Below are 23349 nucleotides of genomic sequence, written 5' to 3' on the forward strand. Positions count from 1 at the left end.
TCTCCACTTTTGAAGATACCCCTCATTCCCACCAATACATACACTTGACAGAGCGTCATAGTCGGTACTTAAGTCGCTTATCTGGAGGCGAGTGAGTTGCTTGTTACACTCTATCTTACCTTGCTCTCATTTTTCTACTAGTTACCATATAACACTGGTCCCCTCATCCGCTCACGTCAATCAGGGTGTGTCGCGTCCACCATGATCAAGGCAGAACTTCGAGATTTCAGTGCAGGAGATGACAAGGAAGTTGCATGCGACATTGTCGCGTCTGATCAACGCCTTCAGGATCTAGGGTACGCGGTTGAATTCCGCCGCGAGATGTCTCTTTTCGGCGTGCTTGGGATGTCGTTCTGTGCCATCGGCATCTTGACTGGAATGAGCAGTGCGTTTCAAACAGGGCTATTCTCTGGAGGTCCGCTTGGCCTCTTCTGGGGATGGAATGTGAGTTTAGCGCTTCGGTCTGCCTGAAACCAATGCAAGCTGCTGTTCTGTATAGATATGCAGTTTCTTTATGTTTCTCATTGCTTTAAGTCTCGCAGAGATTTGCAGTACATAGTGAGCAAATCGTAATACCCTGCCAGAGCCGTGACTTAGATTATCGTATAGCCCAACAATGGGAGGACTCTACTTTTGGGTTTGCAAAATGAAACCAGACATGCCTATCCTTGGTTGTAGGTTTTGACGTCTACTCTTCACGCCGTGGCTCATGAATCAGTTTTCACTGGCTGGCTTTATTCCATGGCTATGGTGTTTACCGGTGCTGCCGGAAATTTGAGGTAAGTTTCGTTCGCATCATATGATCTGCGGCCTGTGAATCATCACTAGTATTGCTCTATACCTTGCATCAATGGCAGAGGTTGGACAAGGAAGGACTTTGACGGGAATAGAAATCACTGCCATCGCATGGGCCATGAATATATTCTCTGGCATTATCAATACCATCGGAACGAAGGCTATAGGACGAATGAGTGCGTTCAATGTCTGGTGGACGCTGGGCGGGACGTTTGTGCTGGTCATCACCCTGCTTGTGAAAGCGCCTGTGAAGGTAAAGTTCTTACATCTGCCTGGCGAGCTTTCTTTACGCAGGACCTGATCATGTATGATAGAATTCTCCGGAATTCGTGTTCACGAATTTTGAAAAGTAAGCTTTTGCTTGCTTTTCAAAGGACCAAGTTAGTGACTGGCAGATTAGCTTCACCGGTTGGCAATCGAAAGGCTTCGTCGTGCTTCTTGGGTTTCTTCAGGTCAGGTTTGACTATGTACGCATGATGTACAATGTGACTCACAGCGCTACCGTTAGGCTGTATACACACTGGAGGGATGTGAAACAGCAGCTCAAGTAGCAGAAGAAGCTGTACGCGCAGAAATCCTGGCCCCTCTTGCTGTGGTAGGCAGCATTGCAGGCTCTTGGTTAATCGGTCTCGCATACATGCTTTCGCTTCTTTTCGCGGTCCAGAACATCGCATCCGTTAAGGCCACCACATTCGCCCTCCCAATCTCTCAACTTTTCTATGATGCTGTCGGGCCCCAGTTGACACAAGTGTGTCTGGTTGTGGTGACACTTGCTCAAGTGATGGCTGCGTTTACAAATTTTACTGCAAGCTCGAGGCTGTTCTATGCGCTCGCAAGAGACAATGCGTTCCCGTTCAAAAAGCAATTTATGGCCTTGAACCGATTCCAAGCGCCATATTGGGGTGTATGGACCAGCGTCTTGATAGGATGCCTTATATCGTGTGCCTACATCGGATCTGCGGTGGCAGTCAGTCGACTCTGTTTCTTCATATGCTCTGTTCTGATGGCATTTCCTCGTTCACAGTTCAACGCCATCCTATCTTCAGCAGCCATATCAGTGATGTTGAGCTACTTGCAACCCATCCTTATTCGCGTGTTCTGGCCTGACTGGTTCGTTCTTGAAAATTATGTATCCGAGCCTCGTTCAACTTATGCGTTGAATTTAGCATCGAAGAATTTGGACCTTTTTGCCTTGGAAAATGGTCATGGCCAGTGAACTTTGCAAGTTTTTTGGTGCGTACATTCCTCATGTTTACACATAACCACTGAGTATCTGTGTAGTTTTGCGTTTTCATCTGCGTTTTATTCATCCTACCTACGGCATACCCGGTGAACGTCCTCAACATGAATTACGCAATTGTTGCTGTGGGCGGTCTTTTGGTTATAATCACGATCAACTGGTTTTGGTGGGGAAAGCATAGCTTCAAAGGTCCTGTCAAAACATGGGTCACACCAAATTCCTCACTCTAATAACTGATACATATACCTTTCACACGATGCAGTTAAATGCTTTTTATATTTCATTTATACACGATATCGATACATGAGATTCAAGGTAGTCGAGTGCCTGCTACGATGAAATGATAGTCACCGTGACACGATGTCATTCCAAATTGTTGTTGAGGATGGTACTTGATTTTGAGATCACGCGGGTGTGTCCCAAGTACTACTAGGATCCTCACGGAATGGCCGCCACCAGCTGCTGCTGCTGCGCTTCGCTTCACATTGCTGGGAATCCGCCAGAAACGTCTGCCTGTGACCACGTCTGCCTGTGAGGTCAGCTGTGGGCCGTGGGTGCTTTGGTCTTTGGGTCTTCAGCTGACGTATTGGCTTACAGGTGTCATACGGTCAAAAACTAGCCCTTCATATGAGACGTATCGGCACGTACAAGCGATCATCCTAATAATTTACATCGGACTGAAGTCAGAGTCCTTGAAGTTGAAGTTCGTAGGTGGCTCCCAAGTCACGTGGGAATGCAAGTTGAACATGCATCCGAGTCGGAGGGCAGACGCATGCCCGCAGTAGCTTGCAGTCTAGCCAACAGGGACTACAAATCACGCTGGCGACACGCAACCTTGTTTTTCGCTGACAATGGAGTCTAGGAGGACAGTCCCCGATTTTTATCGTGGGGGCTCACCTTCGACGCCTTACTACACAGCTCATCCATCTCCGGAGCCTCCGTGTCTCTCTGACGATGAACAGCAGCCATTGGCAGGCTCATCCAAACTCACGCTAGACCTTCCAGTCTTCTCTCTGAACTCGAATCATGTTCTCCAGCTTTCCGATGAGGAGGAGGAAGAAGAGCACTCGAATTTGCACTTGAACATTAATTTTAATCTCTCATTAGATTTTAGTCAAGCTACGCTAGGACACTCTCGTCCGCCCTCACCAGCACCAACCGCAGACTTTAGCATGATATCACCACCAAGCAGTCCTTCCTATGTTCAATATCACTCTCAATTCCTTTCAGCACCGCAAGGGCGAAATACTCTTCCTTTCTTTCGGACATCTCCAACCCGCACTTCTACTCATATACGAAGTCACAGCATAGCCTTGGGAGGCGGTACCAAACGCCGCGTGCGTCCAAATATTACGAAGCTTTGGGAAAGCATCTCTTCTCCATCTCCTCGAGGCAGCAAGTCGTCGCCTATCCTCAAACATCCATCGCCGATCCATAGACACTTTCCTAGGTCCTCGCCTAACATCTTGCGGGCGAAGCGCAAGATAAAACGTCCTTCAGTATCAGACGTCTTTTACTGTGGATCCAGGGTTCAGGGTAACATCAATGGGGACGTCGACGTAGACTACGGTGCATTGGACCCGCTTGATGGTGAAGAAGGCGAACTCGTAGATCACGAAGGTTATTTTGATGCAGTTCAATGCGATTTCGCAGGTACGCATTCTTTGGATTTTTTTAATACTGGATTAACATTTATCATTTAGCGTCCCCATCGTCATACACACACTCCGCCTCACCCTCCCCTACCCCTACCACCCCTACCTCATCTCACCTCTGTCTCTTTCGACCTCAAACACTCTCCCAAGCTTACACCATCTGCCCAACATCATACGCCTCAGCCTCCACCTCCACGTTCATTTCCACGCACTACCGCCCCCCTGCCCAAACTTCCCTTCCCCTCCCTCCAGAACTCATCCTACACATCTTCTCCCTCCTCCCAATGCGTTCTGTCTTAGCATGCATGCTCGTCTCTCGTTCTTTCTACACACTAGCCAAAGACCCGAGCGTCTGGCTAGGAGTGTGGAGAGCAAGAGAGGGTCGTCCAAGAGTCCAACCACGCGTACCTCACCAAGGCGCATACAGATATTCCTACACACACAGTTTTGCGTACGGACTCGGGCCTTCAGAAAATTACATGTCCTCTTACTCAGTCCCCCAAAATTCCTTACCCAGCTCATCCTCCTCTTCTTCTCAAGACGATTCAGATTCAGATATCATGTCGCTGCGTTATGCCCACGCAGATGAAGGCGTACATGGATTCTCGCTTCTTGAGGACTCCGAAGATGCGGAGGGAGATCGGCCTAGTGGCTGGGCTATAGATTGGGATCGAGTCGAGGCGTTGCGGCACAGCGGGCGCTCGAGGGATATTTTTATAGATGAGGAAGTTGATGCTAACCGACCATCAATTTACATCCCTTATGCGGATCCGATCTTGAGAAGAAGCACGAATTTGGGACCTCTCCGGCTTAACTGGCACACCCTCTACCGCTCGCGTGCCACGCTTGAAAGAAGATGGCGAGATCCAGGCGGTGAACCGCGGGTAATGCGGATTGAGGGGCACGGAGACAGGTGAGTTCTATACCTTCTCCTTTGCGTTTGCGTTTGAAATTGATGATTGATCAACCCTCCATAGCGTCTACTGCCTCGACTTTGACTCGCGACGGATCATCACAGGATCTAGGGATAGAACTATCAAAGTGTGGTGTATTCGCACTGGCGAGTGTCTTGCGACGTTTGAAGCTCATTTGGGGAGTGTGCTTTGTTTGAAGTTTGAGAAGGACTTTGATGCGAAGCGATCTCATACGCGCCGGTCTTCTTCTCGTGAGCCTGGTAAAGAGGAGGAGGGTGAGGATGCGAACGAGGTGGAAGATGAGGAATCGCACGGTATGATGGTATCCGGTTCTTCAGATTGCACAGTACGCGTCTGGGACTTATACGCAAAGCATCGTGATTCGGGAATACGGGCTGATGTACGTGCGATTCTGCGTGGCCATTCGGGGGGCGTGTTGGATTTGAGGATGGATGAGAATTGGATCGTTAGCTGGTAAGTCTCCTTCTACCATGCTCTCGATATCGCACATTGACATTACACCAACCGATACTAACGCCCTCTTTACCTAGCTCCAAAGACGCATTGATCAACGTCTACTCCCGATCTACGCTCACTTTACATGCTGTCTTACGAGGCCACGAAGGACCCGTGAACGCCATCGGGCTCGAAGGCGGGAGAGTAGTGAGTGCGAGTGGGGATGGTCGAATGATGTTGTGGGATGCTGCTAGTGGGAAGTGTGAACGGGTGTTTGAGGGGCATGAGAGGGGGTTGGCTTGTATTGAGTTCAAGGTGTGTTTCTTCTTCCGTCTTGCTTTTCTTTTCCCCTCAAGTGTGATCGTTGTCGGACATCGGTGATTAGCACTCGATTATATCTTTTACTGATTCAACTCTACTAGGACGACCTAATTCTAAGCGGTTCAAATGACTGCACGATCAAGCTTTGGCGCGCATCCACAGGAGAATGTTTGCACACTTTTGCTGGTCATACGTTGTTGGTCCGCGCGTTGTGTTTTGATCCGAAGACTGGGTACGTGGTCAGCGCGAGTTATGACAGGAGCGTTAGGGTTTGGGAGTGGAGGGAGCCTGCTGTTCCTGGTGTGGATGCTGGTCCTTTCATTTCGTCATCTTCTTCGCACTCTTCTTCCCCGTCAACCTCTTCCTCGTCGTCGTTCCACTCGACACACACCAGTACCTCCACACATAGCAACAACTCCACGAACACCAGAACATCGATCTATGCATCTGATACGGACGGAGCAAGCGTAGTAGGGGTCGCGGACGGTGTCGTTGGGTATAGAAACTCGGGTATGAGCGAGAAGAGGGGTGTTGGGAAGTTGGTGAGGGAGTTTAGGAATTTGCACGCGAGTCATATCTTTGATGTCAAGTTTGATGTGGGAAGGATTGTTAGGTGAGCGATTTTTTGGTGTATTGGGTTGCAGTTGGCTATGTGGTTATTGTTTCTTTTGTTTCCGACTTCTTATGATTGATGAGACTCGCTAACCCTGCTTCCCTACAGCACTTCGCATGACCAGAAGATTGTTGTTTTGGATTTCACAGACGGCATCGAAGGCTCTGAAATCTTTGGGTGACATAGGGTATTGATTTTTTTTCTCTTCATCGTCCGATAGCCAGATCCTTCAATGAAACTATTTATTTTATCACGCATCTTATATCCGTTTTGTATCTAACTCTAGTGTACTATGTAATGTATGGGTCATTGGTTTTTTAGGGCTGTATACCGTGACGTGGTTTCTCTCGTGGACAGACCCTAATAGAAGCGCATCAGAGATGGCCTAAGTCCAGCCAGATTATTACTCCGAGACCCACGTACGTGGCTCATGACGACTTGAAGGTGTCTGCCTCGAGACTGACTAGGCAGGTATTTGCCCTACGCGTCAGGATCTACAGATTTCATATCAAGTCGTCCGGATGTCGTGGAAGCAAGCCATTATGTAATTCGATTCCGATCGATGTCGTTTTCCGGGGTCCTGACGCGACGCGACGCGCTGACCCTCAAAGACAAGTATGGATACCGGCGAATTCGCGACGCAGACTGTAGCTTCTCAACTTCTGGTAACAACTTCAAATCTTCCATTCCAACCTACGTGTGATCGCCAGGTACGACAAAGTGCCAGCACAACAAGCAGGGGGAACACACGCGGAAATTGACTTCGCAGGCGGATGCCCTGATATCACTCAATCCCAGGTTTGGTCTAAGCCACACTAACCTGCTAGTAGACTTTGTACAGCTAGGGTATAGTCCATTGAATGCCATAAATCTATCGCTCAATAGTTAAATGTAAATGCAGCGAGTAGTCAAGTGAGATGCGAGCTCATGTCCGTGACTAAAGGAATACATGATAGGACTAGATCATCCTGCAGCCGCCGCAGCTGGCTTTAACTTCATCTGGTCCACCCGAGGTATCCGACGCTGCAACTCGTTTGTCCGCGACGATGTAAATCTATCCACGACGGTCTCGGGATCAGGTGAGATGTCGTTCTGCACGGGAACTGATAAATGCTTTCTACCTTGCTGATCACCAGAAGACGGATTAGTCCCTATCAAGATATGTCCCTTGATCCTATACGAGGATAGAAGCCTCGAGCGTTCCGCCAAGATAGCTGCGGGCGTAGATGCTAGAATTTACGAACAGCAGTGTGCGACTGTGGCGTTATCGTTGGTCTCGTAAGCAATGGCACAGCTGGTAATCTGTGGAGTGAAATACCAGGCTGTTCCATTTGTCTCGTATGAGCCACATGGCCAAGCGGATCCTTCACTAGTCGCCGGAGCCCATAATTTGCTAGGGCTGGAACCCTATCGAGGAGTGTCGAAATGCGGAACAAGTACCATCAGCATAATTCGGCAAGGCGCATGGACAAGCCTGAAACGTCTTCGGGGTTGTAAACGCTGCACATCCCTTGACATGTATGCCAAATAATGTGCCTGTGTCGCAGCTCCATAGCGTTCACGTCATTGGTGCTCCATGGCTCCTTGGCATACATCCCGCTCTTGGTGAGAACTCCATGGAGATAATGGCAGTGCTGCATCGTGAAAACTACGAAGAAAAGGTCAAAATTATAACCTCCCCCTCGCCAAAAAGCAACGATACTGTACAAGTTGGAAACGTCGCCAACGAGACACCAGTCTGTGCCTGTAGGCCTGGGTCGTGACAATTTCTATTTGACAAACGAGCGTTAAAGCGATCCAGTGCAAGGTAACCGTAGAACTAGTACCTAATCGACTGACATGTCCACGTGTTGGTATTGGCCACGACAAGTGGAAATACGGGTACAAATATTTACCCATGGACCACAGCTGAAGCTGCAGCAGTTGCTAACATCGACAAAAGAAGAGTTAGCCAGAAGTTTCATCGTGCGTGATAAAGTGCTTACTTTATTAGCGCTGAAATCTACAACGAGTGGATAGATCTGCTTTGGTGTCCTGTCAAACCTCGTGCTTTTCATTGGCCGATGCTAGTCAATCAAGTACGCTCGGGCTAGACAATTCAAAACCGGTATTTGAGTTGTCTGATAGCGTCGCGACGCCATCATGCCAATGGAGCGCACTTATCTTGTTTCAAACATAACAGCATGCATTAGGTACTGGCAAAACAAGAAGTCTCGCCACGTATCATCACGGCATACAGTGTTCTTCCGACAGTAATCGTGATCAGATCAGGGTATACTCACAGATAGCCCATGCGAATGCATATGGATTCTTTATGGTCCACTTATGACTCACCTGAGCTTTTCTGGCGGGATCTGGTGTCCCGTCGGCCCATTCACATGAGCAGATCATTATGTCAGGACATTTCTGGCAATGCGCAATTGCGCTGACGAATAGAACAATCGAGATCTTGTAGCGATCTAGAGCGACGAATCAATAATAAGTATAGCGGTGTAATACAGAACTCGAAATACAATTAGCGACACAGTTGGTCAGAAAATGATGTGAGAATGGGATGGTATAGAATGTCCGAGAGAAGAAGAAGATGCTGACCATCCTCCCAACTAGGAAGAGATGGTTGTAATATGCACGAAATCAGGATGCGCGACAAAGTTCCTGAAAAAATGGAAAGTCGCACTGTCGGCGATTTTTTGAACACCGATAGGCGACCTGCCATCTCAGAGTCGTAGAGGCAGTGCTATGGCCTGAGATATCAAAGGTGCGCTGTGACCAGATGAATTTACTATGTGATGCGAACGCTTGCGTGGCGGGAGATTTGGATCCTGAAAGTCTGTCGTCTTCTCAGGACCGGGTTCCTAACCAAAAGGTCTTCGCCACATACTATGTACGTCAACCTGTCCACCCTCCTCCCAACTCCGCGAGTGCTTGCGCGCTGGCCCGTAGGATGGATCTCTTGATGATCGCATCTGCCCGGTAAACTCAGTGTGGAAAGGGAATTACAGAAAATCATCATTACCTCTGATTGTGGAATTGCTTCGAGTGCCCCAGTGAACGACCCTGTCATATCTGGCTGACGCCAGTCGACTCTGGGACTATTTTGTGATGGTACCATGTCAACTGAGGGTCTCCGGTCGACAAGATGATGTGACGAATATGGGTGCTGCAACGAAATGAGCGGTGTATCCTGGGCAGTGTCAGTTCCAAACGCACGTCTTGTTGACCAGGAGTATCATCGTGGGGTAGTGATGACTGCCGCGAGTAATCTTGAAGAGAAAGTAAGATTATAGTACGCAGAAATAAATGCTTTGGATAAGCGCCTACCTGTTGAACTCTGAGTTCTGGAGAGAAGAGCTGTCACTAGCAAAAATTTGATGAGGCGGGACAGTAAGGCTAGCACAGTACAAAAATACCCACTGAGTTCGTCACGATGCTGTTCAGCGGCGTTGACATCCCGCCTAGCGCGGGCTTCCGCGTCCAGACAAACATTGTACCGTTGAAACGCATCCTGTGTTTGTGACTGCGCACGAGCGAGCGTTGCCCGCGCTTCTTGAAGATATTGGCCTTATAGATAAAATTAACTTGAAAACATGAGGATGATTAATGGGACAAACCAGATGACTGCGCGTCTTGCAAGAGTTGCTCGTATGTTGCCGTTGAAGGCGAGGAGGAAGTTCGAATCACATGCGCGCGAGATGTGCCTGGTGAGTGTACATAATTTGGACTTGAAACATTGGAACCACTTTCTGTATATGGGGAGTCAATATGTGTGACGGCGTGGAAGTACCTGAGAGCGATCAGGGCGGCTGACCTGGCTGCAATCGAGCGATATGATCCACCAAACTGGAAGGCGGGTAACTCCCTTCAGATAGTTCCGGTGTTGAGACCTCCATGGAATCGTCGATGGGTGGAAGCTGGGGGGCATTGGGACCAAGATGTCGCAAGCGGGGGTTGTGGGGGATGCCCGCGTTGTGTCGCTCAATAAACTTCCTTAGAAAGGCAAGCTCAATGTCATCGGGCATCATGTATGGGGGGCCTTGAATGTCGCCTTTCTGCATAAGGACCTCTAAATGTGACATTGTCTTATCTTTGAGCTGTTGCAACCACTCGTGCAATTCCATGTGGTCTTGATCTGCGCGAGCGTCACTGCCGTCAAGAGCGCGATGTCAACAATAAAGCATGTTTGTAAATAATCATTGACAAACTAGTCTTGACGTCTTCTTGCTTTTCTCCAGTAGGTTTTTGTCAATTTCAGGGCGCGGTTGACTTCATTATCGAGAGTTCGATACCAATCGCTTGAACGTCGGTTTAGCTTTACGGCGAGCACGCCGGGTTGAACTCGAAGCTGGAGGACACAGCGACCGTCGGGATCAGGAGGGCCCAAGGCACCTTTTTGACCTTGATTGCCTCTGGTGGCGCCACGGGAGACGTTGCCAAGTTCTGGCCATGGAAGGTCGTCGGATTGCATGATCACTAAATGATTGATACTCCGTCAACGGGATGGTGAAGTTGAGGAGTGTTGCAAGAGTGGAGATAAAAACTCGACCAAGATAATCATGCGGCAGCCTTATAATTGCAGGTGTCCTTTCTATGCAACGTAGCGATGCGGCTTTCACCATACGCACTGCCTTGGTTATTCCAATCAGTGTTTGCTGGGTGACATGTCAACATACTCATGTCAGCAGGGGTGACATCTGGCACATCCAAGTAGATTTAAGTTCAAACGCTCAAGCCAGGTCACCTCGCTGACGGATATTCGGACTGCTCTCACGTTTATATATCATCACGACGCTGGCCGGTGTCCTGATATAGGTATGGTTGTAAACGGCAGCTATGATACAAGAATAACGATGAAGGCGACCACAGAAAGAGTGCCATTGGGTACAATAATCCATACTTGGCTGACCCCAAATCTCAACTGGCGGTGCCACGACAGCCGCGAGATAACTCATCGTCCAATCCAGTATCTTTGACTTTCAAATTCATGTGGAGAAGTCCACTCCTTGCGCCAGAGGTGCAGCATCCGAAAAGTTCACCGTGCATGCACTCCACCGAACGTACTGCTTCCAGGCATCTCCGCCGGATTCGCGGCCCCTGAAATGAAGAAGTCAGAAGAGAAGAAGATCTGCCTGGAGATGTTCTGACCATCCGGTGCTCTATAGGTGAGAATGGGCGCAATTAGGCTGGGAAGGTCGATCATTCAGAACAGAAGCTGTGACAGACCTTATTGCCTCCAAATGCGGCACCTATTTCGGCGCCGCTAGTCCCAACGTTGACCTGAATTGTTTCATTAGCTCATCAGGACCTCCATCTCCCAAAGCCAAATGGACATACATTCACAATGCCCGCGTCTGAACCTTCAGGCCCAATCCACTTACCAACGTGCCGAACGTCTCTGGTCCAGAGGCTGCTAGACAGTCCTTGAGGAACAGCATTGTTCCATTCAATAGCCTGCTCCAACTCATCAAACAAGCCGACGTTCAGGATAGGTGCGAACGTTTCAGTACTCCATATCTTATCAGCAGGATCCGCGGTCTTTGGAACTGAGATCGTGGGTTGAACGAAATTGCCCTGGCTCAGCGCCGCATGGTCATATGTCTTTCCACCAGTAAGAATCTCGGCACCGGACATGCGGAGTCGCTGCACAGCCTCGCTGTAAATTCCAACAGCTGCACGTGTATGCAAAGGTCCAAGCAAAGTGCCATCCACTAGGGGGTCTCCGACGTTTATAGTAGCGTATAATTTCTGAAGTGCGTCAAGGAATTTCGGTGCAATTGCGCGATGAAGATAAAGTCGCCTGGTAGATGTGCACCGTTGGCCAGCAGTGCCAATAGCGCCAAAAAAGACAGCTGGGACAGCTAACCGCATGTCTGCGTCTGGCATGATAATTGACGCTAGAGAAATGTTATTAGTGGTCGTCCTCATGGTCCATCGGAATAAAGAAAGTACCATTGTTCCCGCCCAACTCCAATATGCTCTTGCCGAATCTAGACTGAACAGCCTTACCAACCACTCTGCCTACGGCCTCACTACCTGTAAATGAAACTAAAATACTTTCATTCAACAAACGCCACTCGGAAAGAAAAAAAAACCTTACCAAGGGGTATATCCCGACTTTCAACGATAGCTTCTCCGACATCCTTTCCGCCCGTGATGAGAGTAGACACAGCGCCAGGAAGGCCGTTCTTCTCCAGCACACTCGCAATGATCTTTGTTACGGCAATGGAACAAAGTGGTGTGCTCGGTGAAGGTTTCCAGACGTTCGCATTACCAGCGGCTACTGAAAGCGCAAAATTCCTATATTCAATTATTTAGTCAGGTCTCCCTACAACCATAGTCGGAAGTCGTACCACCCATATACTGCCACCGGAAAATTGAAAGCAGTAAGCACGCCGACAACACCAATGGGGTTGGGCACTGTGACAAAATCGTACATCAGCACAGCATGTCAAAATTGAATTAATTGCGCAGTCGACCTTCCAGGATAGTGTGACCAGGTCTTTCAGACGCCACAACTCTGCCGTTCATCATTCGAGATAAGCCCACCGCATAATCGCACTCAAGAGATCAAGGGTTTCAAGATCAGCATCGGAAGAAGCAAAAGGATCCGCACAATATCCACGAATTCCTGAACTTCCCCAATACCTTCTGTTTTGATTTTCCCCATTTCGAGGGACACCAATGCCCCAAGAACGTCACGCTAAAAAAAACAATAAGACTACCTTTGGAGGTGCTAAATATGGTGGAAACAGGGACTTTGTACCTTCGCGGAGAGTGCTTCTCTGATCTGTCGTAAAAGTTCGCCTCGCTTGGGAGCAGGAACCGTCCTGAGATAAAGATAAGCTTCCTTAGACTTTCCCAGTGCTTCGTGCAGCTCATGCGGTGACGCCTGTGAGATTTTATATTACATGCCGGACAAAGTACGCAGGTGAGTCCATACCGAGCGAACCCTCGCAAGGACCTCCCCTGTGGCGGGACACACGCTTTCCAGTATATCCCCGGAGCCAGACCATTGTCCGTCATAAACTCCTGGGAGTTCTGCAGCACCAGCAGGGATGTCAAGTGACGAAAGAATAGCCGAAGCGCGCGTTGACAGGCTCCGCGCACCGCGAAGAGTGCCGCAGACCGGGTGACGCAAGAGTATCATAGCGCTAAACCTGAAGAAAGTGTTCAGTATTAAACAAAAATCTCACGTATGATGTGATCGAAGCGGATTGCGACCCTGTGGTGTTGGTGGTTCGAGTTGCAAATTTTTTAAATTTTTGAGACGATGTAGCGTCTGAATCACGTGATTTGGTGAGCTCATGTGCAGCTGCAGGAGAAGCGTGCATACGAGATGTGAGCTAACATGAATGAGATAGCATAATTATTATCACATAATAACAAGTATCTAAGCGCCGAGCTTTCAGAGATTTATCCGTCCATTAATAGACCAAGTACAACCTCGGACCAGAACCAAAGGCCACGGATCTCATTGAGATGATGCAGTATGTAGCAACCAAAATACTGACAGGGATGGATAGTCATGGATGCACTGATCTCACAGCATCCCTCTCGGAGCCTCCCGACGGGTTATGTATAATGAACATTTGGTCCCTGAACGGCTGTCAGTACTACAGTACCCGTACCAAGAGGCAAAGCGATGAGATGCACCTATGAGAATTAAATTAGCATCAAGGGCAGTGATGCCGGTAATGAATGTGTAGTATGCCTCACATCGATGCCAAAATTATAGGCCCTTGAAGAAGGAAGCGTCCGCATCAATCTGGTTCCGCGCCTTCTTGTTCCTTCCTGCCAGTGCATTTTTGCTGCTTTTCGATTTTCTTTTCTTCTCCTTCGGGGAGTGAGAGTCCCGTACGTCCTCGTCGCTGTCAGAGGCCTCGGTTACTGTTGCAGTACCCTCGGGAGGTGCTCGGGTTCCGACAACAGCTCCGTCGGGTTCCTGCGAGTTTATGTCCGACGTTTGGATGATCTGTACATTATCGGATTCATCGACTGCCTCTTCACCCTCTTCGTCTTCAAAAATGGCCCTGAGATCTGTCATTTTGAGTGTATCATCGTGACCTGCACTACCAACCCATCTTCCCTCCCCACCGAGATCAACTGCAATCCTTTCGATGGGAAAAGACCCGTGGTCAGCAATAACCCCAAGGAGCTTGGTAGGAAATAATTGCACGGCCCGCAGAAGACCATCAGACGATCCCGTGAGGATGGTAGAGTGAGAAGACGGGTATGACGACGGTAGCGTACAAAGGGCATCAATCGACTGGGGGTGCCTGCAGCGACAATGAGAGAGGTCTTCAGGAAAACATCCAGAATTTTACCCAGGAACTCTGTCGACACAATCTCCCCATCCACGACTACGATTGAACACGGATAAAATCCCTGTCTGTGTGCCCACTACTACTTTGGACCCACTATTAGCCCGGCATTTCGCATGCACACAATGAGCATGTTTAGACACATATGTAGGTGGAAGCACCTTCGAATAGCAACAATAGAGAGCAGCTCATCTTCCTGATCCTCGGACTGTGCCACCGGTTCCGGCTTCTTTCCACGCACATCAATCACTGATAATGTGCCATCACCGCTTGATTATCGCACAGAATGAAAAAAAAAAATTATATAAATGTTGGAGTGCGGAGGATACTGTTGCTATGTGTGCTTGCTTACCTGGTTGTGATGAGTTGCTTCTTGTCGTCTAACCAAAGGAAATCAGAGATGAAGTCATAATGATGGGTATAACCTCGAATGGGATTAGACTTTCGAGGGTCCCACAGCTATCCACAGCCTATACGTAAGAAGTTGATCGTAGCACATCAAATAGAATCGGCTGACCTTGATTACTCCATCATCATCACCAGTGCCTAGCATCTGGGGCATAAGGCGTTTGATGCGATTTACTGGGGAACTTTAATTGGCACTGCCATCAGTTGCCTCAACGAAGCATAGAGTCACACCAAGAAATTACTGACTCACTCATGGGCATCTTTGCGCGTCTCACTGACTGTTCCAGTGGTTGTATCGATCGTGCTATATGTCTTTAGTACTATGGACAATGGTCGTATCAAAATAAAACATACAAAATAGCTTTTGCCTTTCCAGTTGCCCAAAGACGAGACCCATCCTCGCTAATATCCAAGCAACGGCAGGAACGCTTAGAAGGCCTTAATACAAAGCTTTCTTCATGCTGTCCTTGTTCATCGTACCGAAAGGCCTTGACCTTTCCGTTAAGAAGGCCAGTATATACAGTCGAGTGCGTGGGATGAAATGCGAGGTCAAAAATCTGGGATCCGACTGGAATGTCCGGCATGAAAGTGACGTCGACGAGTTACAGCTAGACTTCAGGTGAACAAGTAGCAAGCCAGGCTGCTCGCGATTATAATGTGGACACGAACCGTACTGGCATAAGACCAATATGCAAGGCCGGCCACAGGTTTCCAATGATGCCGGAATGGTCCGGCGGTCCAGCCGGTAGTCTAAGAGCTGGGGTGAATGCGCCTGTGTCCTAAACATCATTTGCCCATCTGTGTCGGTCAATGGGGGAGAGAAAATCCCTTAAAACCCATGGCCGCCGTATCTCGATTCTCAACGTTAATTGTTTTACTTGCAGTCATATGTCTTGCACAGACAGTTACACTACATGCTGGTCTCAACAACGCCCTCTCTAACGGTGCCGACACTAAAGCGGTCAGCGCTCAATATTCAAGAAGCCCATCGTTTGTGGAGGACAAAGAGGATGTAACCCTACACGATATCGTTCTCGTTGCGTCTGTAGATGGTCGGTTCCACGCACTCAACCGTACCTCTGGACAGAAAATCTGGTCCATGTCGCATACTGCGCACGAGGTCCCGTCCAGTCTTGCACCGCTTGTTCGTACCCAACATGCCACCTATGACTCCGACTTGACGGATGACGATGACGCTCATCATGAGGTGTACATGATCGAACCACAGTCGGGCGACATATATGTAATGGCGACCCCCAGTAGTAAACTCCAGCGCCTCTCTTTTTCCATGGCACAGCTTGTCGAGATGTCACCTTTTAAATTCGCGCGAGATGACGATGAACGGGTCTTTGTGGGAAAGAAAGAGACATCCTTGTTGTCAATAGAACTGGAAACCGGGAAAGTCAAGGCCATTAATGCTGAGTGCCCTTGGGACCCGTTTGAAAATTTCAGCCACAAAGAAGAGCTTGACTTGGACGAACTTGAAGATTATATGCCAAACAACGAGAGGTTCATTCCGACGGAGGTTTTCATTGGACGTACCGGTATGTGTCCATTACTTTCATAGTCATTAAGCTAATCAAGACCTCCTTGCAAGACTACCAAATATCCATCTTCACCCGCTCAAATTCCCCCAATGGTCGGAAGGTTCCTATACAGAATCTGTCTTTCTCTATATATGGTCCCAATAACCAGGACAATGTTTTGCAAGCGGCGTACCGTAAAACGCAAGACAGCACATACATTGACTCCCTACCCACTGGCACAATCGTTTCACTCAAAGCACATGAAAATGACTCCGCAGGTCCGTACTCCCTGCAGAAAGCGCAGTTTATGTGGACAAATCATTTTGATAGTCCTATGTAAGGAATATTGTGTGTATTTCCAGAATGTCTCTAATATTTTATATAGAGTGGCTGTATTTGATGTTCTGTCGAGCGCTCAAAAACCAGATCCATTCGTCCTCTTGCAACCTCGTCCCGATTTCTTGCGCGGATCGGATGTCTCCTCCCTTGACATTGATACAGCTTATGTAGGACTTGTCGAAGAGACAAAGTCCCTCTACGTAATGGGTGTGGATAATTTCCCACTAACGGCATTCGGTGACACTGAATTCAACCACAAACTCATCGAGTCTGTTGATGGTATCACCCGGCGACGCAAGATGGTGGAGCTATGCGAACGTGACCCCAGCAACACTCAATGCCTCACGGGTAAACGTCACCTTGATTCGTCTTTGAATAACAAACAACTCCCAGGTGTTCCTGGTGCAATGCTACCTCCTGGCGAGACCTCAAATCCACCAATTGATGCCGTAGAGGCCATGCCCACCCTGTCAGATCCCAGGGACAACGCATCAATGACTGTGCCAGGCTGGATGCCATGGTCAGGCACTACTTCTGGTACACATACGAAGGTACTTGGCCCAGCATCCCCCATTTCTACCATTGGTTCCATAATTCTCGCCACCGCCTTTGCGATTGGGTTTATATTCCGATCAAAGCTTCCCCGCGTGAGGCTTCAGATGGCGCCCGCCACAGTGTCTATACCAAGTTCCGTTGATGGAAAGCCGGATGAAGATGCGCCAGCATTGCCTCACCCAGATACCCCTGTCATACACACAATGGAGATATCCCCGGTTCTCTCAAAACTCACGCCGGTTACCATCAACTTATCACCAGACGACACCCTTTCTCACGTATCGCAGCCTCTCAATCACTTCACAGAACTTGAACAATTTGATACCCCTAGCACGACAGCACTGGATCTTGGAGAGGCGGAGGATAGCGACAGGGAGAATGCAACGCCGAAGAAACGCCCTCGACGTGGGCGCAGGGGCAAGAAAGGAAAGGGCGCAGGGACAGCCGTTAATGGCATGGGTGGAGATCAGGATGACAAGGATGCAAACGGCCATGTTCCTGAGATTGTGGTCAAAGACAACCCGAATACCCCTTCTCCCACACTCGTGGTACCTCAAACGCCGCAGGCCGCTACATCTTCCCTGGTCGTATCTGAGACTATACTAGGTGAGTACTCATAATAAAATCTGTCTCATCTGTTAACACGTTCCAAAGGTTTTGGATCTCACGGAACAGTTGTATACAAAGGCTCCCTCCAGGGGCGCGCAGTAGCTGTTAAGCGCCTCCTGCAAGACTTTGTTACTCTAGCCTCCCGCGAGGTTGATATTCTTCAAGAATCGGACGACCACCCGAATGTCATCCGATACTACTATCAAGAAGCCCATGCTAATTTCCTCTACATTGCTCTCGAACTTTGTCCCGCGTCCCTCGCAGACGTCATTGAGAGCCCCGACCAATTCCGCGAGATATCCAACTCATTCGACCCAAAGCGTGCGCTCCGCCAGATAACATCCGGGCTTCGACACCTGCACTCACTTAAGATTGTTCATCGCGACATCAAACCCCAAAACATTCTTATTTCTGCACAGAAGAAGGGTGCATCGGGAAGGGATGGTGGGCGCAGGATGCTCATCTCGGATTTCGGCCTATGTAAGAAGCTCGAAATGGACCAAACGAGTTTTCTGCCGACAGCACACGGCGCCATGGCTGCGGGCACTGTCGGATGGAGAGCGCCTGAAATTCTCAGGGGGGAAGTGAAGCTTGACGACTCGATGAGTGATGACCATTCGCAATCATCACGAGGCAGTGTCAGTACTGCAGTGAATGGGTCAACGTCAGGCAAACCAACGAGACTGACTAAATCTGTTGATATTTTTGCGCTGGGATGCCTATTTTACTACGTCCTCACTAACGGATTGCACCCATTTGGGGATCGGTTCGAGCGGGAGGTCAACATTCTAAAAAATACCAAATCTTTGGATGGCCTGAAGCAGTTTGGAGAAGAGGGCTCGGAGGCGGTAGATTTAATCACCAACATGTTAGATCCTGAAGCCTACAACAGGTATGTTTCTCGTACATGTTCTGTCTCTGGGTTTTTAATTTATGTGTGCAGGCCCGACACGACATCATGTCTTCTACATCCATTTTTCTGGGACCCAGGGCGTCGCTTGAACTTCTTACAAGACGCATCAGACCGCTTCGAGATCATGTGCCGAGATCCCCGCGACGAAAACCTGATTATTCTCGAAACCGGCGCTTTCGATGTCCTCGGTCAAGACTGGCATGCACGATTAGATAAGGTTTTCATTGAGAACCTAGGCAAGTACCGGAAGTATGATGGCAAGTCTGTACAAGATTTACTAAGGGCTCTGCGAAATAAAGTGAGTCGAACTGTTTACAAAAATCCTTTCTGCCGGAAGTTAATGTGCACTTGAAGAAACACCACTATCAAGATCTCCCAGATCATGTTAAGCGGCATCTAGGTCCAATGCCGGAAGGCTTCCTATCCTACTTCACCCGCCGTTTTCCCCGCCTCTTCATGCATGTGCACGGCGTCATATCCAACACACCATTATGCCACGAGTCCATGTTCAGGACATATTTCGAACTGGTCGACTAATATGCTCTCTATAGTTATTCGTTTGATCGAGTGGAAATCGACGATCTTGTTTGTCTTTGCACTCGACTTTGCATATTTATTTTAAAATCATATCCACATCATGTATCTGTACTTGTAACTGTTTGTTGACTGATATACATTGTCCTGTGTAATGAGAATATTCATCCTGAATAGACAGCTTCCTTCCATGTATTTGACGACACGCGCTACATGATAGTGCAACCCCAGCTCGGACGTTCCTCTTGCTGTGCTTGGGCTCTTGCTCTCTCAACGTGTCTTTGTCGCATTTGTTGGTAATGTTGGTCTTGCAAAACAGCACGTTGTCTGGCTTCGTCTCTCCTTGCCTCTGCTAGTCGCCTCGCGTCTTCTAATCTCGCTTCCTCACGTCTTAATGCTTCTCGCCTCGCCATTACCGCAACCGCTGCCTCCCCTCTCGCCGCGACCTCGGCCTCCCTCCTTTGCCGCTCTTCCAATTGCGCCTGCACAGCCCGCCAGTCATGCAGCTCCTCCTGCCGCTGACGTTGCTGCACTGCCAATCGCAACAGCCACTGCTGTTCCTGTACATCGACAGGCTCATTGACAGGATTCTCATCGTAGATCGTGCCATGATCCCTATTCATGTGCCCATAAATGGTTTCATCAGAAAAGACGCCCATGCACTGCCAGCAAATATGGCTTTTGCACCTGTACTCGGGCGAATCAATGAAATGCAAAACAGAAGCATAGCACGTCTGGAATTAACTTACAGCGTGCAAGTCATATGATTGCAGCCATCTACTTTCTCGATCAGTGCTTGACAAGTCGGGCATTTCTTCACGCGCCCATTATGAGCTGCCAGCCATGCTTCCGTTTCTCGCTCCTCAGCAACGCGTCCGGCCTGCCGCTTGCTTTCGGCACAGTTCATGCCGTCATGGACGTCATCATGGCACGATGTGCATATGCTTGAGAAACATGAAGGGCATTGGCCTGCGACCGTAGTGCTGGGGTCGGTGGAACGGTAGATCTGATTGCAGTCTGGTGTCTTGCAATATTTGAATTCCTGTGGACGTCGAGATATATACGCATGAAATGCTACTTCCAGCAGGCGGGTGAAGGAAGTTTGAGGGAGGAATTGTTGGATAGTGGGAATAGGAATGGGCACTTTACACTGGGTCTCATCACCCATGCATGTGAGCGGAAACTGACCAGATTCCAAAGCGGATGTCAAGAAATGACGTATGCAAGGAGAACAGTAGACGTGCCCGCAACCAAGACGAAGCGGGGATGATATGGTGTCATAGCAGATCGGGCAGGACTGCTGTCCTGACGGGTCTGGGACAATCTGCTGGTCCACTAAGCGAGCTTTGAATCAAGCGCTCAAGGGCAGTGTCGAGCTTCCTCGCCACCAGAGATCGTTATTCTCCGTGCAGATATGACAAACTTGACATTGTCTTCGCCAAAAGTTTCTTTCAGCTCTGGGATTCCACGTGCGAGGAAAAATCGAACGGACTGCTTCGCGAGTACTTTGGTATACTCGAGGGACGAGAGCTGCTCCAGCTTGTCCCTGATCAGCTCACGAGCCTGTATCAACAGCTTTTGACTCTCCATAAACTTTCAAAACCTGTCGTCTCCAATCTGCACGAACGAGTGCTCCTGTGTCGTCCAAAACCGAACGCAAAAATTTGTTGTTTGAATATCCGAGCGTCATGTGCCACCCTTCCAACTTCTCTCCTGCGATCAGGCTTTCTGCTCTAACTTTGAGTGCGCCAATGGCCTCTTTCTTGGAACCAGACAAGCGCATCCGGACAACGGCGCCCTGCTCATGAACATGCAGCATACACGCACGCTTGTCTTTGATGCCGCCGATCAAGGCATCCCACAAAGACTTTTGTGCGCGAAACTGCTCAATAGAGATAGTGATCAAGTACTGTGTGGGACTCGGGAGTCGGAACCAGAAGGATAAGTTCCCGATGCGATGGTTAAGGAGACGGGAATGCACCGCGTCCGCGTCCTCCCACGAAGAAAACCGCGCATGGACCTGAACGACACCCTCAATGCTTGGAGTAGGCAGCAACGGCTCTAGCGACTTTAGGGTTCCAGGAGAGATGCGTTCGATATCATCCCGCAATGTGGCAGTAATGTGACCGACGTCTTCGCTGGAAAGTCCACCCTTCGTCGTCAACCGTCTGACAACATCTGAACCAGAAAATGCTCGAACTTCTTCGTCAGAGACGGTTGGGGGAAGGAAACTAATCTTGACTGAGTTGTCGCGGAATGTTGGCACGAAGCGACCAGGTGGCATGGTATTGACCTCAACTTTGACCCGCCGTCCAGAGCACATCTTGCGGTTAAGTTCCTGCACTTTCGCAGTAGCATTCACTGTAACAGGGTACTCTGCAACATAGCGCACGGATGGGGCACGCCAGGATATCGCAAGGATATTACTGTCACGTTCAGTCGCCGCGGACATACTTCCGGGACTGTTGTAGCCTGATACTTCGAGAGTTAGAACCTCGTCCCTAAACTCGAGGCCACTGAGGTCAAGCGATAGTGCTTTCCCAGACTCAGCGTCCGTGATGATTTCAGCACTAAGCTTTCCACCACCTGGCATGGGCTTGATGCCGACGAGGTGGAAGCGCCCTCGATCAAGACCGCGGTCTGTGAGTAGCGCATTGATTTCATCTTCCTGCACATTGTGAGGCAGATTCGCAATACGCAAGGTGCAGCACTCGAATCCGGTGATTAGATGAGATAATTCGAGGCCCGCACTGAAGGTTACGATGGACCCAAGCACAACGTTCTGGACCGTCTTCGCAGCAGCTTCTTTGGCAATCTCGGCTGCACGAGCACTGGTCTCCGCCGCACGAACTCTGGCAATCTCGACTGCACGAGCCTCGGTTAACTTTTCTTCTGTTTCAATTTGTTGGGGAACAACATCTTCAAGATGCTCCTGATATCCCAAGCTAAATACGGGAAGACAGGCACGCGAAAGATTCACGTACTTCGATACTATGCAGAAACCGGCATTTAGTGCCCTTTGTGCACTTCCCGGTCTTCCAATCGCGACACACTGTGCTACCCTTGGAACTTCGCCTAGACGTACTACGACCGGGATTCTCCGAGGCAGGCCCCTGAGACACGGTGCGCTGCACCTGTGGCTGAGCCGCCCTGGGCTGGCGATTCTGTTGGCCGTTATGCTGACGACGACCCTTATGATCGAATGGGCGGTCGACAGTAGTGCGACTTAACTCAGCACCCTCTACATGCTGAGTGCGTGCTAATGCGTCACCCTGTAATGACCAAGCTTCAGTACATACTCCGAATTTCTGGACAAAAGCTTGCCTGGATCTCGTGAATAAACCTGCACTTTGCTCCGTAACGACAACGACCTTGGAGATGATACTGGCACGACATGATAGAAAGAAACAGGGCCTGAATTAGAGGGCCGCGCACCTCGTGTATACAGCAAGTCTGGACTGTGCATCAGTCCAAATCGTTCAAAACAGAATCACTTATGGAAGCATGACAGCCTAGCTAGAGGCGCTTCTTTGATTGTGGCCACAGCCTTGTCAGTACAACAAACTTCACTCTATAGATAAACGTAGTATAGTTCAAAGATACTACGTCGGAGTACTCGATTCAGCTTCACAAGCCTGCAAACAATCAAAGAACAAGTTTGCGTATTAGACGGACGAAACACGTACTTCACCCGCCAAGAGCATTGTCAGTTCCTATGTATAGAGTCAAGTTTATAACGCACTCTTTGAAGAATTAACGCAGTGATCATCGGCCCATTTGTTGTAATGCCACGCTGCTCGTCGCGGTACTCAGCGAACGATTCGGATATGAGAAGGAACGCCCGTTTCTAATATACCGTACTTTTGCTGCATCGAGTACTGGTCACCTGAAATGACACAAGCTCTGAACACACCAAAGTCGGAATGAGTTGATCGTCGATACATGTTACTGTTAAACTCAGGTATGAGTTTCTTAGTCGGGGCGGACTCCGATTGGTGGATTGGCCTTTCACCACAACCCAGACGCCGACTCGTTGAAATTGAATGCAAGACCATTGACTATTACAAGAACGCAATTACTTGTATGCAGCATCAAAGCTCGGTACACCCCACATCAGCAATGTGCCCAACGGCCGGTGGAACTTTCTCCAATA

General features: G+C 49.1%; 7 protein-coding genes across 7 annotated transcripts; 3 read left to right on the forward strand and 4 right to left on the reverse strand.

Moving 5' to 3' along the window:
* Nucleotides 1–201: 201 nt before the first annotated feature.
* EDB93DRAFT_1074993 (amino acid transporter) lies at nucleotides 202–2265 on the forward strand (the record flags this gene model as incomplete). The annotated part of the gene is made up of 11 exons (XM_041445133.1): nucleotides 202–444; nucleotides 500–558; nucleotides 610–674; nucleotides 719–779; nucleotides 829–1048; nucleotides 1110–1144; nucleotides 1196–1247; nucleotides 1304–1762; nucleotides 1820–1905; nucleotides 1962–2028; nucleotides 2077–2265. 11 exons carry the CDS (start codon nucleotides 202–204, stop codon nucleotides 2263–2265), a joined length of 1536 nt encoding a protein of 511 aa, XP_041313100.1.
* Nucleotides 2266–3207: 942 nt separating this feature from the next.
* On the forward strand, nucleotides 3208–6175 carry EDB93DRAFT_1074984 (WD40 repeat-like protein; the record flags this gene model as incomplete). Its single annotated transcript, XM_041445131.1, has 8 exons — nucleotides 3208–3655; nucleotides 3874–4094; nucleotides 4416–4603; nucleotides 4668–5078; nucleotides 5156–5375; nucleotides 5483–5658; nucleotides 5899–5994; nucleotides 6103–6175. The coding sequence occupies 8 exons, from the start codon at nucleotides 3208–3210 to the stop codon at nucleotides 6173–6175; spliced, it is 1833 nt and encodes a 610-aa protein (XP_041313101.1).
* Nucleotides 6176–8711: 2536 nt separating this feature from the next.
* On the reverse strand, nucleotides 8712–10728 carry EDB93DRAFT_1218055 (uncharacterized protein; the record flags this gene model as incomplete). Its single annotated transcript, XM_041451096.1, has 8 exons — nucleotides 10197–10728; nucleotides 9803–10137; nucleotides 9606–9737; nucleotides 9316–9555; nucleotides 9205–9257; nucleotides 9011–9154; nucleotides 8883–8960; nucleotides 8712–8849 (listed from the first exon to the last, which is right to left on the reverse strand). The coding sequence occupies exons 1-8, from the start codon at nucleotides 10457–10459 to the stop codon at nucleotides 8712–8714; spliced, it is 1383 nt and encodes a 460-aa protein (XP_041313102.1). The 5' UTR covers nucleotides 10460–10728.
* EDB93DRAFT_1115311 (succinate-semialdehyde dehydrogenase) lies at nucleotides 10723–13334 on the reverse strand. Its single transcript, XM_041448277.1, has 11 exons — nucleotides 12932–13334; nucleotides 12755–12880; nucleotides 12605–12691; nucleotides 12468–12549; nucleotides 12342–12408; nucleotides 12089–12288; nucleotides 11941–12036; nucleotides 11326–11885; nucleotides 11215–11268; nucleotides 11137–11147; nucleotides 10723–11085 (listed from the first exon to the last, which is right to left on the reverse strand). The coding sequence occupies exons 1-11, from the start codon at nucleotides 13136–13138 to the stop codon at nucleotides 10974–10976; spliced, it is 1602 nt and encodes a 533-aa protein (XP_041313103.1). The 5' UTR covers nucleotides 13139–13334; the 3' UTR covers nucleotides 10723–10973.
* Nucleotides 13326–15454, reverse strand: EDB93DRAFT_1115321 (WD40-repeat-containing domain protein). Its single transcript, XM_041448278.1, has 8 exons — nucleotides 15075–15454; nucleotides 14971–15024; nucleotides 14830–14902; nucleotides 14665–14771; nucleotides 14474–14581; nucleotides 14316–14408; nucleotides 13645–14267; nucleotides 13326–13587 (listed from the first exon to the last, which is right to left on the reverse strand). Exons 1-7 carry the CDS (start codon nucleotides 15302–15304, stop codon nucleotides 13721–13723), a joined length of 1212 nt encoding a protein of 403 aa, XP_041313104.1. The 5' UTR covers nucleotides 15305–15454; the 3' UTR covers nucleotides 13326–13587; nucleotides 13645–13720.
* A 104-nt stretch (nucleotides 15455–15558) lies between these two features.
* Nucleotides 15559–19199, forward strand: EDB93DRAFT_1245174 (uncharacterized protein; the record flags this gene model as incomplete). Its single annotated transcript, XM_041452288.1, has 6 exons — nucleotides 15559–16264; nucleotides 16318–16582; nucleotides 16632–17746; nucleotides 17795–18641; nucleotides 18693–18960; nucleotides 19017–19199. The coding sequence occupies 6 exons, from the start codon at nucleotides 15559–15561 to the stop codon at nucleotides 19197–19199; spliced, it is 3384 nt and encodes a 1127-aa protein (XP_041313105.1).
* EDB93DRAFT_1318387 (uncharacterized protein) lies at nucleotides 19017–22115 on the reverse strand (the record flags this gene model as incomplete). The annotated part of the gene is made up of 6 exons (XM_041454861.1): nucleotides 19017–19883; nucleotides 19946–20531; nucleotides 20625–20742; nucleotides 20770–20799; nucleotides 20824–22061; nucleotides 22082–22115. 6 exons carry the CDS (start codon nucleotides 22113–22115, stop codon nucleotides 19406–19408), a joined length of 2484 nt encoding a protein of 827 aa, XP_041313106.1. The 3' UTR covers nucleotides 19017–19405.
* Nucleotides 22116–23349: the final 1234 nt, after the last annotated feature.

The sequence above is a fragment of the Suillus bovinus genome, assembly GCF_016758785.1.
Source record: "Suillus bovinus strain UH-Sbo-P2 chromosome Unknown EDB93scaffold_2, whole genome shotgun sequence".
NCBI lineage: Eukaryota > Fungi > Basidiomycota > Agaricomycetes > Boletales > Suillaceae > Suillus > Suillus bovinus.

Bases quoted from the DNA above. Each gene is read 5' to 3' on its own strand.
- EDB93DRAFT_1115311 (XM_041448277.1), bottom strand. From the start codon at position 13,138: ATGATACTCTTGCGTCACCCGGTCTGCGGCACTCTTCGCGGTGCGCGG. The intron at 12,289-12,341 runs GTACGACTTCCG...AATTGAATATAG, and splicing joins CCGGTGGCAGTATATGGGTG to GAATTTTGCGCTTTCAGTAG. The intron at 11,269-11,325 runs GTATGTCCATTT...GAAACAATTCAG, and splicing joins CAGACGCGGGCATTGTGAAT to GTCAACGTTGGGACTAGCGG.
- EDB93DRAFT_1115321 (XM_041448278.1), bottom strand. From the start codon at position 15,304: ATGCCGGACATTCCAGTCGGATCCCAGATTTTTGACCTCGCATTTCAT. The intron at 14,772-14,829 runs GTCAGCCGATTC...GGCTGTGGATAG, and splicing joins ATGATGATGGAGTAATCAAG to CTGTGGGACCCTCGAAAGTC. The intron at 14,582-14,664 runs GTAAGCAAGCAC...GCGATAATCAAG, and splicing joins AAGCAACTCATCACAACCAG to CGGTGATGGCACATTATCAG.